Here is a 12,092-nt window from a genome sequence, read left to right on the forward strand (position 1 = left end):
TGCCACCTCATTCCTCCCTAACTATTAGAGCGTTCTCTTTGTGCTCAATAGCTGCTGAGTCCTGTCCGAAAGAGAAGCAAATGAGGGCAACAAGGGGCTGTGGTCTGCAACAAGGAGATCTCTCTGCTATACTGTAGGAAGGGTTACAGAGCCCTTTGTCTGTGTCTTACCAGCATGGAAAAGTGGCTGAGATGAGTCCTTGAGACTGGGTGCTATGTCAAAATGGGTTGCTGCTATCCCAAGAAAACTAAGGATTGCACACCTCAGCATATTGCGGGGCTCTGTTCAAATGGATTCACTGATTGACTGCCATTTTACTCTCTTACCTGCTGCTGGAGACAGCAGTGATCTCTGGAAAGGAAAGTTCCAGAAGGACCTGTTCTTGTTCATCCACAAAGTACACTCCTGTCCAGTTGACGGCTACAATTACATCATTTTTGGGGAGGCTGGGACCTAAGTTTGAAAAAAAAATGTGATAAGATGTGATTCAGTTAGACTGTAGAGGATAGAAAAGAAGCAGAGCTATTCCATCAGGTACTCTGAGCGACCAGATGCCTTTGGCTCTTCTCCAGCTATTACCGGGGAGCAGCTATTCCATTAGGCTACTTGCTGTTTGCATCCCAGCTGGTTTTTACAAGAACTACAACTGAAACCTAAGAGTTGAGCTTGGTTTAATTCCTCTTCCATCTCCCCCCCCCTTTCCTTGCATGTTGTGTCTTTTCATTTGTAAGGTTGAGGGCAGGGACTGCCTTACTGCTGATCTTTGTAAGCTACTCCGGGAGCCTCTTCAGCTAAAGAGTGCAGTAAAAAAATGCTAATATAATAAAATAAACAACCAAACATAAACAAATTAAAACATAGGGTTGAATTCAGGCTAAGTTATTGGCACTTAACATCCAACAGAAATCAATGTGAAAAGTTAGGCATGACCCAAGTCTCACTGATTTATATGAATCTGGATTAGAGATGGGGGAGAAATTCAATTTGGTTCATATTTGAAGGCGAATGTACCTAATTTGCACTTTCCAAAACGATATGAGAAGTGAAACACGGCCATCCTTCAAAATCCACAATTCTCATTTTGCAATCTAGTTCTCCAACCAACCAATGTTTACAAAAATGTATGCATTAGGAGAAAGTGTGCACAGAAGTCATTATACATATGAAAGTAACATACAGAAATGCATTGTATTAAAGAAAAAATGCTTGCAAAAATGTGAACATTAGTCAAAACTGCACACAAAAGTAGATGGCACTAAAACGCTGACTAATTTTCATGAGTATAATCTGCAAATTGCTGCAGAGGCAATACAGAGAATTGAATTTAAGATTGGAAAGATGAGGAATGGAGAGATCCCAAACTGTCTGATCAATCCATCCCTGGTCTGGATCCAACCCAACAGCACAAAAGACCTGCATGTGCAACTTGGTTGTTTCTGGTGCAGTTCTTCCCACGGCTAAAGAAACAAGCCGAACTGATAAAAGATATGACCTCTTTGAAAGTGGGAAGCATTATGCCTCCAAGCAACAAATGACGCTCCTGTTGATCTTCCATGTTGTTACTTCCTTGTAACATGGCCATTATGTCTTCTTATATTTATTTACAAAGGTCAGATTGAGATCTTGACATTGTTCCTCAAAAGCTCTCTTAAAGTAAAGACAGGGTTAGGGTGAGTGGATCTGTCTGTTTGGGGTTTCTCTTGGTTTATCGTTTTTCTATTCTTCAGTTCTTCACATTTCCACGTCAGTTTGATATTTCTTTCTTTTAAAAAATCCTCATGAAAATTCAACAATATTTTAGTGCAAATTTCTCCTAGTATTCATGTTTGTCTTCAATTCTGCATAATATACACATTTTTTTGCAGAGCAATTTTTCCAAATACAGTATAAAGCATTTTTGTCATTTTCACTAATATATGCACCCAAGTACACATTACTTAGATGGGGAACTGCACTGCAAAATTTCAAAAAGTGTGAATTTCAAAGGATGGCTGCATTTCAGTTCATGTATTGTTTTGCAAAGTGCAAATTAGGTAGATTCACCTTTAAATGCAAAGTGAATCTAATTTCACCCCATCCCTAAGACAAGTATAAGATTTTCAGAATAGTCACAATGAAATTGAGTATCCTATATTTGAAATCTGAGACACACATTCTAGCAAAGTCAAATGCTGGATCAGTCATCAGCCTTGCCCCTCTCCTCATACATCAGGTGTGATGCTACCTTTCTATTATTTAAAAAGGCACATCAATAGTTACTTATATGAATAAATGCCCATTTATATGCCTGTAATTCACCTTACCATTAAAAAACCAGAACATTTAAAATGTTGTTGCACAACTGCTCTGGGGATTGTGTTGGGGTGTTCGGAATGTCATAGATGTCAGCCAATAATTGCCCCCCCCAAACTGACTCTCATGCCTAATTTCACTGGGCAAGTGCAGAACCAGTTTTGCAGAGCCTGCTATGGGGAAAAAAAGTTTTATCTGCCTGTACTGAATGTGGAGACGAAATTTTTCCAACCTGCCTTGTTACTCTAGAAATATCCCATCAGATGTTCTGGGGCACTGGGAACACAAAACACACCCCAATCACTGGAACACTGAGCATATCAGGAGTATATTTGTTAGGGTCAAGCTGTTAGGGTCAACAGCAGGGTATAACTCCATTGAGGGGTAGCCAACATGGTGCCCTCCAGATGTTGTTGGACTACAAATTCCCATCACCTTTGACCATTGACCATGCTGGCTGGAGCTGATGGGAGTTAGAGTCCCGCAACATCTGGAAGACCACCACATTGGTTTAATAGAATGCCAGTTTCACCACCAATGTCCATTGCTCTCTATACTAACAAGTGACCCAGCCTATCGCAAAGTTTACTTTCTTGGATTACCTGAGAATTTGAAAGCTTCATAGAATCTGGAGAACAGCAAAGGCCACTTGAAACGGGCAAAGTCCACCACATCTTCTTTGACTTTTTTGGGGTCTGTTCTCTTCTGGGTATAGATTCCCTGTAGGAAAGAGGAAAATACCAAGCTGATAAACCTCAGTGAACACCTTGCAAGGTTTTGGGTGGATCAAGCAGCGCATGTCACATTCCTCAGCAACCAAAAAATAAAATAAAATAAAATTCAGCAGTTGTAGACTCGTCCCATTCACAAGATGGATGCACATTTCAAATTGGGGGAAGTATGCCTCCACTTAAGATGAGGGCCTTGCCTGATGTTTTCCTAAACCTCTGGCAGCAAGAGAAAGCAAAGCTCCTTGCCTTTTTATGGGCAGCTATGATGAACTGAGCCCATTTCTCGATGGTCTTCGAAGGGGTGATCTCTCTGTCGGGGATATAGGAGGGGATCAGGTTCAGAAGCCGCTCCAAGACAATTTCAGACCCATAATCCACATAGTATTGCTGGGAAGCCAGCTCTGCCAGGTCTTCTTCCTGCGAGGAAAGGGATGGAATATAGAAAGGACAGAGAAGACACTGAAAAGAAAGCATAGGAAAGGCCAGTGGACCACAACACTTTACCGAGGCAACAGTTTTCCTATAGTGTTGTAGTAATTTAACTTTAATGGGGTTAAATTGAGACCCTTTTAATTGTGGACTGAGCCAATGTGGTATAGTGGTTAGAGTGTTGGACTACGACCTGGGAGACCAGGGTTCGAATCCCCACACAGCCATGAAACTCACTGGGTGACCTTGGGCCAGTCAGCTTCAGAGGAAGGCAATGGTAAACCAACTCTGAATACCGCTTACCATGAAAACCCTCTTCATAGCGTCGCCATAAGTCGGAATCGACTTGAAGGCAGTCCATTTCATTTTCCCATTAATTATGGACTGGAGCAAGGCTTCACCCTCAGACATTTCTAGTTCCTTTCAGTTCCAATGTTATTCCAGGAACAAACAGCCTGTCTTGTTAGCCAGCAAACAAAGCGAGCAGGAGTTTTACTTACGTATGTCTAAATCAGCCTTTCCCAACCAGTGTGCCTCCAGATGTTGTTGGACCACAACTCCCATCTTCCTGACCATTGGCAATGCTGGCTGAGGCTGATGGGAGTTGTGGTCCAACAACATCTGGAGGCACACTGGTTGGGAAAGGCTGGTCTAAATGGTGTGCCTGTACAGAACGCATAGCAACTAACAGTGGAGGCTGTCCTATTAGGGCAAGTGGAGAGATGCCCCTCCAACCTCAGCCTGTTCTCAGCCAGCTTCTACCTGTCTGCCTCCTTACTTACAACCAACCCAGGGCCTGGCACTGTCTGTCAGTTTTCCTCCTCCTCCTCTGTCTAAGTGTTGCTCCTGTAGAACTCAGCAGGGAGGAGGATGGGGAGAAAACTACAATTAGTTGGTTAGCTCTGGCGCCACCTACTGTTCATTTCACTGCCTTCTGCTCTACCAGTCCCAATGGGCACCACCAGCCACCACTGTCGATTAAGGGTTATACTGACAAACAACTTATGTCTTAATACACTTGTCTGCTGGGCAATCTGAAGGGAGGAGTGATTTTCAAGGGGCAACTTGCAGACAGTTGGGGTGCTCAACTCTTTCCACACCCACTGATTCTCCCCTATTTAGCCACATCGCACAGAATAACCAAAAAGGAGCACAGTGAAAAGGTCTTTCACTGGGGAGCATCAATTGGGAATTGTTAAAGCATTGCCAGCTTTCATGAGGAATGTTAGCAAGTGACCATGCTTGGGTGCAGAAGGACAACTTTCTGAAGGTCCAAAACTTCAGAATTCTTAATTCATATTCACTCGTCCTACTTCTCTGCAAGTACATCAACACCATTTTTTTTAAAGAAGTGCTGCCTTGTGAGAAATGGTTATCCCAACCAATCAGGGTTCAAGATGTCATAGTGATGATGTCACAACTCAATGTATTTCTGTTAAAGTTTTGACTGACTGCTTTTGTTGTTGTTATTATTTGTTCATTTCTATCCCACAAACTCATATAAAAATATATATCTATGCAGTGTATAGAATTTTGTTATTATTTTGATTCTTGTGAGCTGGTTTGTTTGTATATTTAGAAAAATGGGATAAACGGGTGGTATCCAACGAAATACTACTCAGAGTAGACCCACTGACATGATTAACAGGTTCATTAATTTCAGTGGGTTTACTCTGAGTATAACTTAGTTGGCTATAACCCATAATTTACAGCCCCATCAAAAATCACCCAAAGGGGGACACTTTTCTGAGGAGGTATAAGTATTCACATAAAGCTCCCAACATTTCATCTCATCCCTAATTTTTATTATTTATTTATTTACGTATGAATAATCTGCACTTTCATAAGAATATATCATGACAGAATGCAACATATAAAAACAAAATCAGCAAAAACAGCCATAGAAACATCGTTAAAACCCTCAATTGTCAATAAATACAGACTGGTTAAAAAGAGAAAATTCAAACTGCAAAACCCTGTTGAAATAATATTGTTTTCAAAAGACATCTGGAAGGAGAGATGGAGATGGTTCCTGTTGAACCTCTACCGGTGGGGAGTTCCACCAGGCAGGGCCCACCTCACTAAAGGCTCGGTCCCTGGTGAAGGCAAACCGAACCTCAGGAACATGAGGAACCACCTAAAGTGCCCCACTGGAAGACATCCATGATCGAGGAACAGCATAAGGAATCAGCTGGTCTTTTATGGGGGAAATGTGCTGACATCTTACCTTATCGCACCGGTATTCCCCAAACTTCACCCCTCTCACTATCTGTTGATAGATGAGGTTTGTTGCAACGCTGTCCTCGTTCGGGTTGTGCCAGGGCATGAAGATCTCCTTCCTGAAGAAAAGCCTCCAGGGGGCGTTACGTTCCTGGGCTCCCTGTTCTTTGGCATACTGCTCACATTGAGATACGGCATCCATCACGTGGTCGCTGCCACTTCCAAGAGAAGAGACCTGGTAAGGGGAGAAGAGAACAGGTCAACTTTTGGGCCCTCATAACTCGTTGTTAGGCCCAAGGGACTCTGTTTACACAAACTGGCTTCCCACTGTGGGCACATCTGCACTACACTTCAAGCAGTATCATACCACTTTGAACAGTTATGGCTTCCCCCAAACCATCCTGGGAACTGTAGTTTGTAAAGGGTGCTGAAAGTTGTTAGGTGATCTCCCTAGTCCCCTCTCAGAGCCACAATTCCCAGAGTGCCCTGGGAAGAGCGACTGATCGTTAAACCATTCTGGGAATTGTAGCTCTGTGATGCAGTGGTGTGTAGCTCTGTGATGCAGTGGAGGGCTTTGTTGTTGTAGTTATGTGCCTTCAAGTCGATTACGACTTATGGCGACCCTATGAATCAGTGACTTTCAAGAGCATCTGTTAGAAACTACCCTGTTCAGACCTTGTAAGTTCAGGTCTGTGGCTTCCTTTATAGAATCAATCCATCTCTTGTTTGGCCTTGAGGGCTGAGCATGCATAAAGTGGGCAAATCTATCAATTGCTCAGTTTCTCGTTTTTCAGTCTTAAGTTATGTTGTCCACATTTCCACATCAACTTGCAATTTTTAAAATATAAATATATACATTTTTACAAAGCATTTCCCCATATTATAATGCATTTTAATGCCAATATATGCATTTCTACGCACACTTTATTATAATATATGCATTTTTGTACTCCTTGTTTGGCTGAAGAACTGCACTGCAAAATTTGGGTAAGTGTGAATCTTGAAAGACCTTTGTTTTTCGCTTCACGCGTTATTTCAGAAAACATGGATGATGTAGGTTCACCTTGACATGTGAACTGAATCAAATTTAACTCCCATTCCTAATGAAGGGAAGCAAGGACAAAGGGTTGGTGTTGGATAGTGATGAGGAATAAGAAGCCGCTGAAGGGGTGCCACGTTATCTCAATGCTTAGAGAAGTTAAAAAGATTTTGCCCCTGGAGTTCTTACCTGTTCACTGAAGACACTTGGAGACAAATATGGTTCTTGGGCCTAAACTGATGAATCTGACCTTCCCTCTAAGCTCGGTTTTAGAAGTGACATCTTAAAAACACAACGGGTTTCCCCCATATCTGTGACCTACCTTGTCGAACAGAGCAATGTAAAGCGAGAATCCAAAGTGGTCCTTCAGGCTTATCTTGTCAGCCAACGAGTTACAGAGCTCTTTGGCTGTTGTTGCTGAGTCTGTCAGCAGGGTCTTTGTTGTCCCATCCATGAAAGTAACGGGCAACATAATGGGTTTCTTAGATTTGGTTGCCTAGCAGAGGAAAACAAACCCATTAAAGTAAGAAGAAAAGATGATTATGGATTACAACCTTGAGGTCTTGAACTAATCTTGGACCTCTGGTAGTATCTCCTCCCATGCCTGGTACCGTAGCAAACATTTCTATTTGACGTTCAGCACCACAGCCTGAAAACAGGGTCACAATCTGGACACATCAGGATGAAATGACAACAAGGGTTTTAGAAATGTAAACTTTATGGCCTCATGTTTGTCCCCTCAAAAGCGTGCCTTGTGTTCACTTGCTGCAGGGATGGAGGAATCCTTGGCCCTCCAGATGTGGTTGGATTCCAACACCCATCATCCACAGCCAGAATAGACTATAGTCTGGAGGTGATGGGAGTTGGAGTCCAACATCATCTGGAGAGCCACAAGCTCCCTATTCTGACTAACATTTCTGCTTCTAACAACAGCTTACTCCCTGAGCATGGGCTGTGTAACTATTTTGATGTGATGATTTCATAGTGAAGACACCACCAAAGGGTGCTTTGTGTGTGTGTGTATGTGTGAGACTGCAGGGGTGTAGTCGTCCAGGGTCGTGGGGGGGGGCATAGACCTTGCACTTTTTATGAGAGCAAGGTCCCAGGCATGTCCTTATGTATGTGCCAATCAGCATTTTATTTTATTAAATTGTATGCCTTTCTAGGCAGGAATTTGTTCTTATTGTATTATTTTATTTATTTATCATTTATTTATTAGATTTACATCCCACCCTTCCTCTCAGTAGGAGCCTAGGTGCTATGTGCATCTGATGGCGCTATAGAAAGAAAGAAAGAAAGAAAGAAAGAAAGAAAGAAAGAAAGAAAGAAAGAAAGAAAGAAAGAAAGAAAAGGGAGTGCGTTAGCCACTGAGAAGAATCCTTGTCCTTTTGTGCTGATTGGAGCCAATCAGAATGAAAGGAGGTGACAGCCACTGAGAAGACTCTTCTCAGTAGCTAATACCCCCTCCCCTTTCATACTGATTGGCTCCTAGGGACGTCTGTTGTAGTGGAGTGTGGACTCGTGAGAAGACAGGGAGAGTGAAGGAGACGAGGGAACGTGGAAAATGGGGCGTAGCTGTGAGGAGGTGTGGTGGGATTTCTGAATTTGCCACTATGCTACTGGTGATGAGTAGACTGATGCCCTTTAGGCCTGGTGTTTGGGACTCCTGTCTCCTCTCCTTCTAAGTGGACTACTACCCAATGATACAACAAACACATGCTGAGATTGCAGCTTAACAAGGAGGCTGGCAAGCATTGGGGAAGGGCCATGCTCAGTGGCAGAGTATCTGCCTCACATGCAGAAGGTCCCAGGTTCTATCCCTGGCATCTCCAGGGAGGGTTGAAGTGGAGAACCTTGCCTGAAACCCTAGAGAGCTGCTGCCAGTCAGGGTAGACAATACTGACCTAGATGGACCAATAGTCTGATTCGGTATAATGACATCTCTTTGAAAGGAAAAGAAATATATAGTGTAAATCTCCGGCACCATCTAGTGCATCTAGAAAACAATATGCAACCTCTAGAATCGTCTCATAACGAATAAGTCACTGGGCAACCAGCGTCACCTATTGAGAGAGGCAGTCAATCCCGCCTTACAAAAACTACCAAGGTTATATCAAAGTTCCGCGTGAGGTCTCACCTTAAATCACGGCTCCACTGTAAGAATGTGCTTACAGGCCACGCTCAGTTTTCATACAAGCCAAAAAAGAAAAAAGTGAGCCCTATATTCAAGCCCAACATGGTACATATTGTGTCGTCCACACACTGGTAACCTCCAGGCTGGATTACTGTAATGCGCTCTATATGGGGCTCCCCTTGAGGTTGGTCCGGAAGCTGCAGCTGGTGCAAAATGTGGTGGCGAGACTGCTCGCTGGGGCAGGGTATCGCCAACATGTCAACCCGCTGCTGAAAGCATTGCACTGGCTGCCCATTTGCTACCGGGTCAAGTTGAAAGTTCTAGTTTTGGTGTACAAAGCCCTACACAGCTTGGGACCAGGATACCTGAAAGACCGTCTTACCCCTTATATACCCAGCCGATCACTGCGCTCTGCAGGTGAGGGCCTCCTGCAGATACCATCTTATCAGGAGGTTCATTCTGCACAATATAGGAAGCGGACCTTTAGTGTGGCAGCACCTACCCTGTGGAATTCCCTCCCTTTGAATATTAGGCAGGCGCCATCTCTGCTATCTTTTCGGCGCCTTTTGAAGACTTTCCTCTTTCAACAAGCCTTTTAAGTTGAGACCTATCCCAGTCTGCGTCAGTGTTAGAAATGCTTTTTTAAAACAATGTTTTTAACCCTTTTAAAAAGATGTTTTAAGGCTTTTAAAAATGTTTTTAATGTTGTTTTGTTTTAATGTGTTTTAAGGTTTGTTTTTATGATGTTTTAAAGTGTTTTTCCGCATTTTTGTTTGCCGCCCTGGGCTCCTGCTGGGAGGAAGGATGGGATATAAATAATAAATAAATAAATAGGTGAACACAAGGCATTCTGTGAGGGGTTAAACATTAAGCAAGAAAGCTCATATTTCTAAAACAATTGTGAAATGACCACCCCTCCGAGATGAGGGATGCACCATCTTTATTTTCATTTTGCCATCAGGTGAAAATATATCTTCTGGTCCAAGCTTTCCGGGAAGTGTGATGTGCAGGATATCCCTTACCCTATCGCCTGCTGGTATTGAATTATATTGATGATGACTGTATTTTGCCATTATTTGTTTTAATATAATCCTTTTTATTAAGCTTTCTAAATATATGAAAATAAACTGGTATAAAAAACAAAGCACTAAAAAGCCATGTAAAATATAAAGAAAACAGAAAACAAACATACAAAACCACCCCATGCCTAGGAGCAGACACCCTCAAAACAAATAAATCCTAAGAGCAGAGGGCATACATATGAAGAAGTTGGTACAAATGACAGAGTTACATTATAAATTATTTTAATATGGTTCCCTGGTAAGAGTAGCTGCAACAATATATACGTGAAGATAAGAAATCGCCGTCAACGGGTCCACAGGTGAGCAAGCGCTGAGGGCGGTGAAAGGCCATGATCTGCATTGTTTACAAAACAAATAAAACCAGACCAGACGGACTCAAAAGTGCCACGATGATGACGACTGTATATTGCTCTTCTAACCTTTGCTGTACACCACTCTGAGCTCAAATTTGAGGACAGGCGATATAAAAATGCAATTCGGAAGTAAGTAAGAAAATTAATGAAATACCAGGTCAGTCTATTTGCCCACCTAGCCCAGTTTTGTCTACTCTGACTGACAGTGGGGCCTTTCTCAGACAAGGGGCCTTTCCCATCACCTACTCCTTGATCCTTTTAACTGGAGATGGCAGGGGTTGAACCTTCTGCATGGAAAGCACATGCTCTGCTACTGAGCTATGCTCACTCCCCATAAGAGCATTTCATTGTGGGAGCATTCAGCCACCACGTGATGATGTGCTGGAGAGGCATCCCAGCTGACTTCAGCTTTGGTTTTTACCTGAAGTTCCAGCCAGCTTGGTGGCTGAGTCCTGGTCCCATTGGCAAAGGTCCTCCTGAGCCTCTCTTCGCAGTAAGGGGCGTAACCTGGGGGCCCTCCACTGATGAAGTTCCTTAAATACTGTTGTCAAACACAAAGTACTGTGGTGAGAAATTCTATAAGATCACTGAAACTCCAAAAGCATAGTTGACAGCAACACTTTCTGAATGTTTTATTTTAGATTTCATGCTTCAAATTTCATATTCAACATTTGATTATTTGTTTTTTGCAAAATTGCAAACATTTGGTTCAGTTATCGGTAAGGATGGGTGAGAAATTTGATAAAAGTGAACTGTACATTGGACTACCCTGCAGGTCTCACACTCACTATCTTTGTGGACTGATCTTGTTTGCCATGAATTTCTGCGGCTTTTCTTGATACCAGATTTTTTAAAATGAAAAACAGCAGCAAATATAACATTATCAATGACATCTTCTGTCTGAACTTCTGAAATGTGTATTCTCTTTAACTTCTGTGTCATTGAAGTGAGGTGTAGCCATTAACACCCATTGCTTGATTCTTAACATGTCTCCCTTCTATATGTTTTTTTTTTAAAGTCTCTGTGATTTTAGTCAAACTGAGTTTGTTGCCTCAGGCAGGCAAAGATTATATCACCACCAGCACACTGACCAAGGTGCGTGTGTGTGGAGCGGGGGGAGGAAGCAAAATAAGTCGGTTAACTTGAACCAGGCTATCTGTAAGCGCAAGTACTCAGCAGATAGCAGCACTCAAGGCTCCAACATAAATTACATTCAGTTTGAACTTTCAAAACTTCATCACATGGCTGAGTTACAAAAAAAGAATCCAACTGCACAAGCCCCATTTAACTGCATGTGAGGTAAAAACATTTAACTGCATGCAAGGTAAAAACATTCAGACAAGAAGCCTGAGGCAAGATGCCTACTTAATGGGCAATTATCTTGCTCATACACTTCTGAAAAAAGAATCGCAGGGCATTGTTAGAAAAAAAAGAAAAAATGATGCTATTTTTCAGCAATGGAAAAGGTTAAAAGGAAAAGCAGGCGATAACGAAGCGTTAATTACAATGGACTATAACCAGCTGTCAGTTCATAGAAATGTCAATTGAATCAACACCAAATCGTGAATTACATCCCTGGTTCTCAGGCAGAGTGGTACCCCTTACCTTGACAAACTTTTCTGAAGGGGCAAAGCATCCCACACATAAGGACATGAGGATCCAACCTCGGGCATGGCTGCTCTTGGAAGGGTTTTGGGTCAGCTGTTTGGAGATCTGGCAATAAATTTCATCCCTGCCAGAAGAACAATCGGTTTGCATTAAAACTCCCGAGTCCACCATGAACAGAATCCATTTACAAGAGCTATGAAGGCA

The 12,092-nt window shown here is 42.5% G+C and overlaps 1 protein-coding gene across 1 annotated transcript in view; it reads right to left on the reverse strand.

Annotated features, from left to right (window-relative positions):
• The window catches only part of MYO7A (myosin VIIA), a 158,961-nt gene that overhangs the window by 31,317 nt on the left and 115,552 nt on the right, over positions 1–12,092 (reverse strand). The window contains exons 27-33 of the mRNA XM_061629024.1: positions 11,886–12,012; positions 10,702–10,821; positions 7,034–7,207; positions 5,680–5,907; positions 3,270–3,440; positions 2,895–3,012; positions 327–453 (exon numbers count right to left, since the gene is read on the reverse strand). Coding sequence (XP_061485008.1) covers positions 327–453; positions 2,895–3,012; positions 3,270–3,440; positions 5,680–5,907; positions 7,034–7,207; positions 10,702–10,821; positions 11,886–12,012 — 1,065 coding nt within the window. The remainder of the gene's footprint in view (positions 1–326; positions 454–2,894; positions 3,013–3,269; positions 3,441–5,679; positions 5,908–7,033; positions 7,208–10,701; positions 10,822–11,885; positions 12,013–12,092) is intronic.

This window comes from Rhineura floridana, chromosome 5 (assembly GCF_030035675.1).
Source record: "Rhineura floridana isolate rRhiFlo1 chromosome 5, rRhiFlo1.hap2, whole genome shotgun sequence".
Taxonomy (NCBI): domain Eukaryota; kingdom Metazoa; phylum Chordata; class Lepidosauria; order Squamata; family Rhineuridae; genus Rhineura; species Rhineura floridana.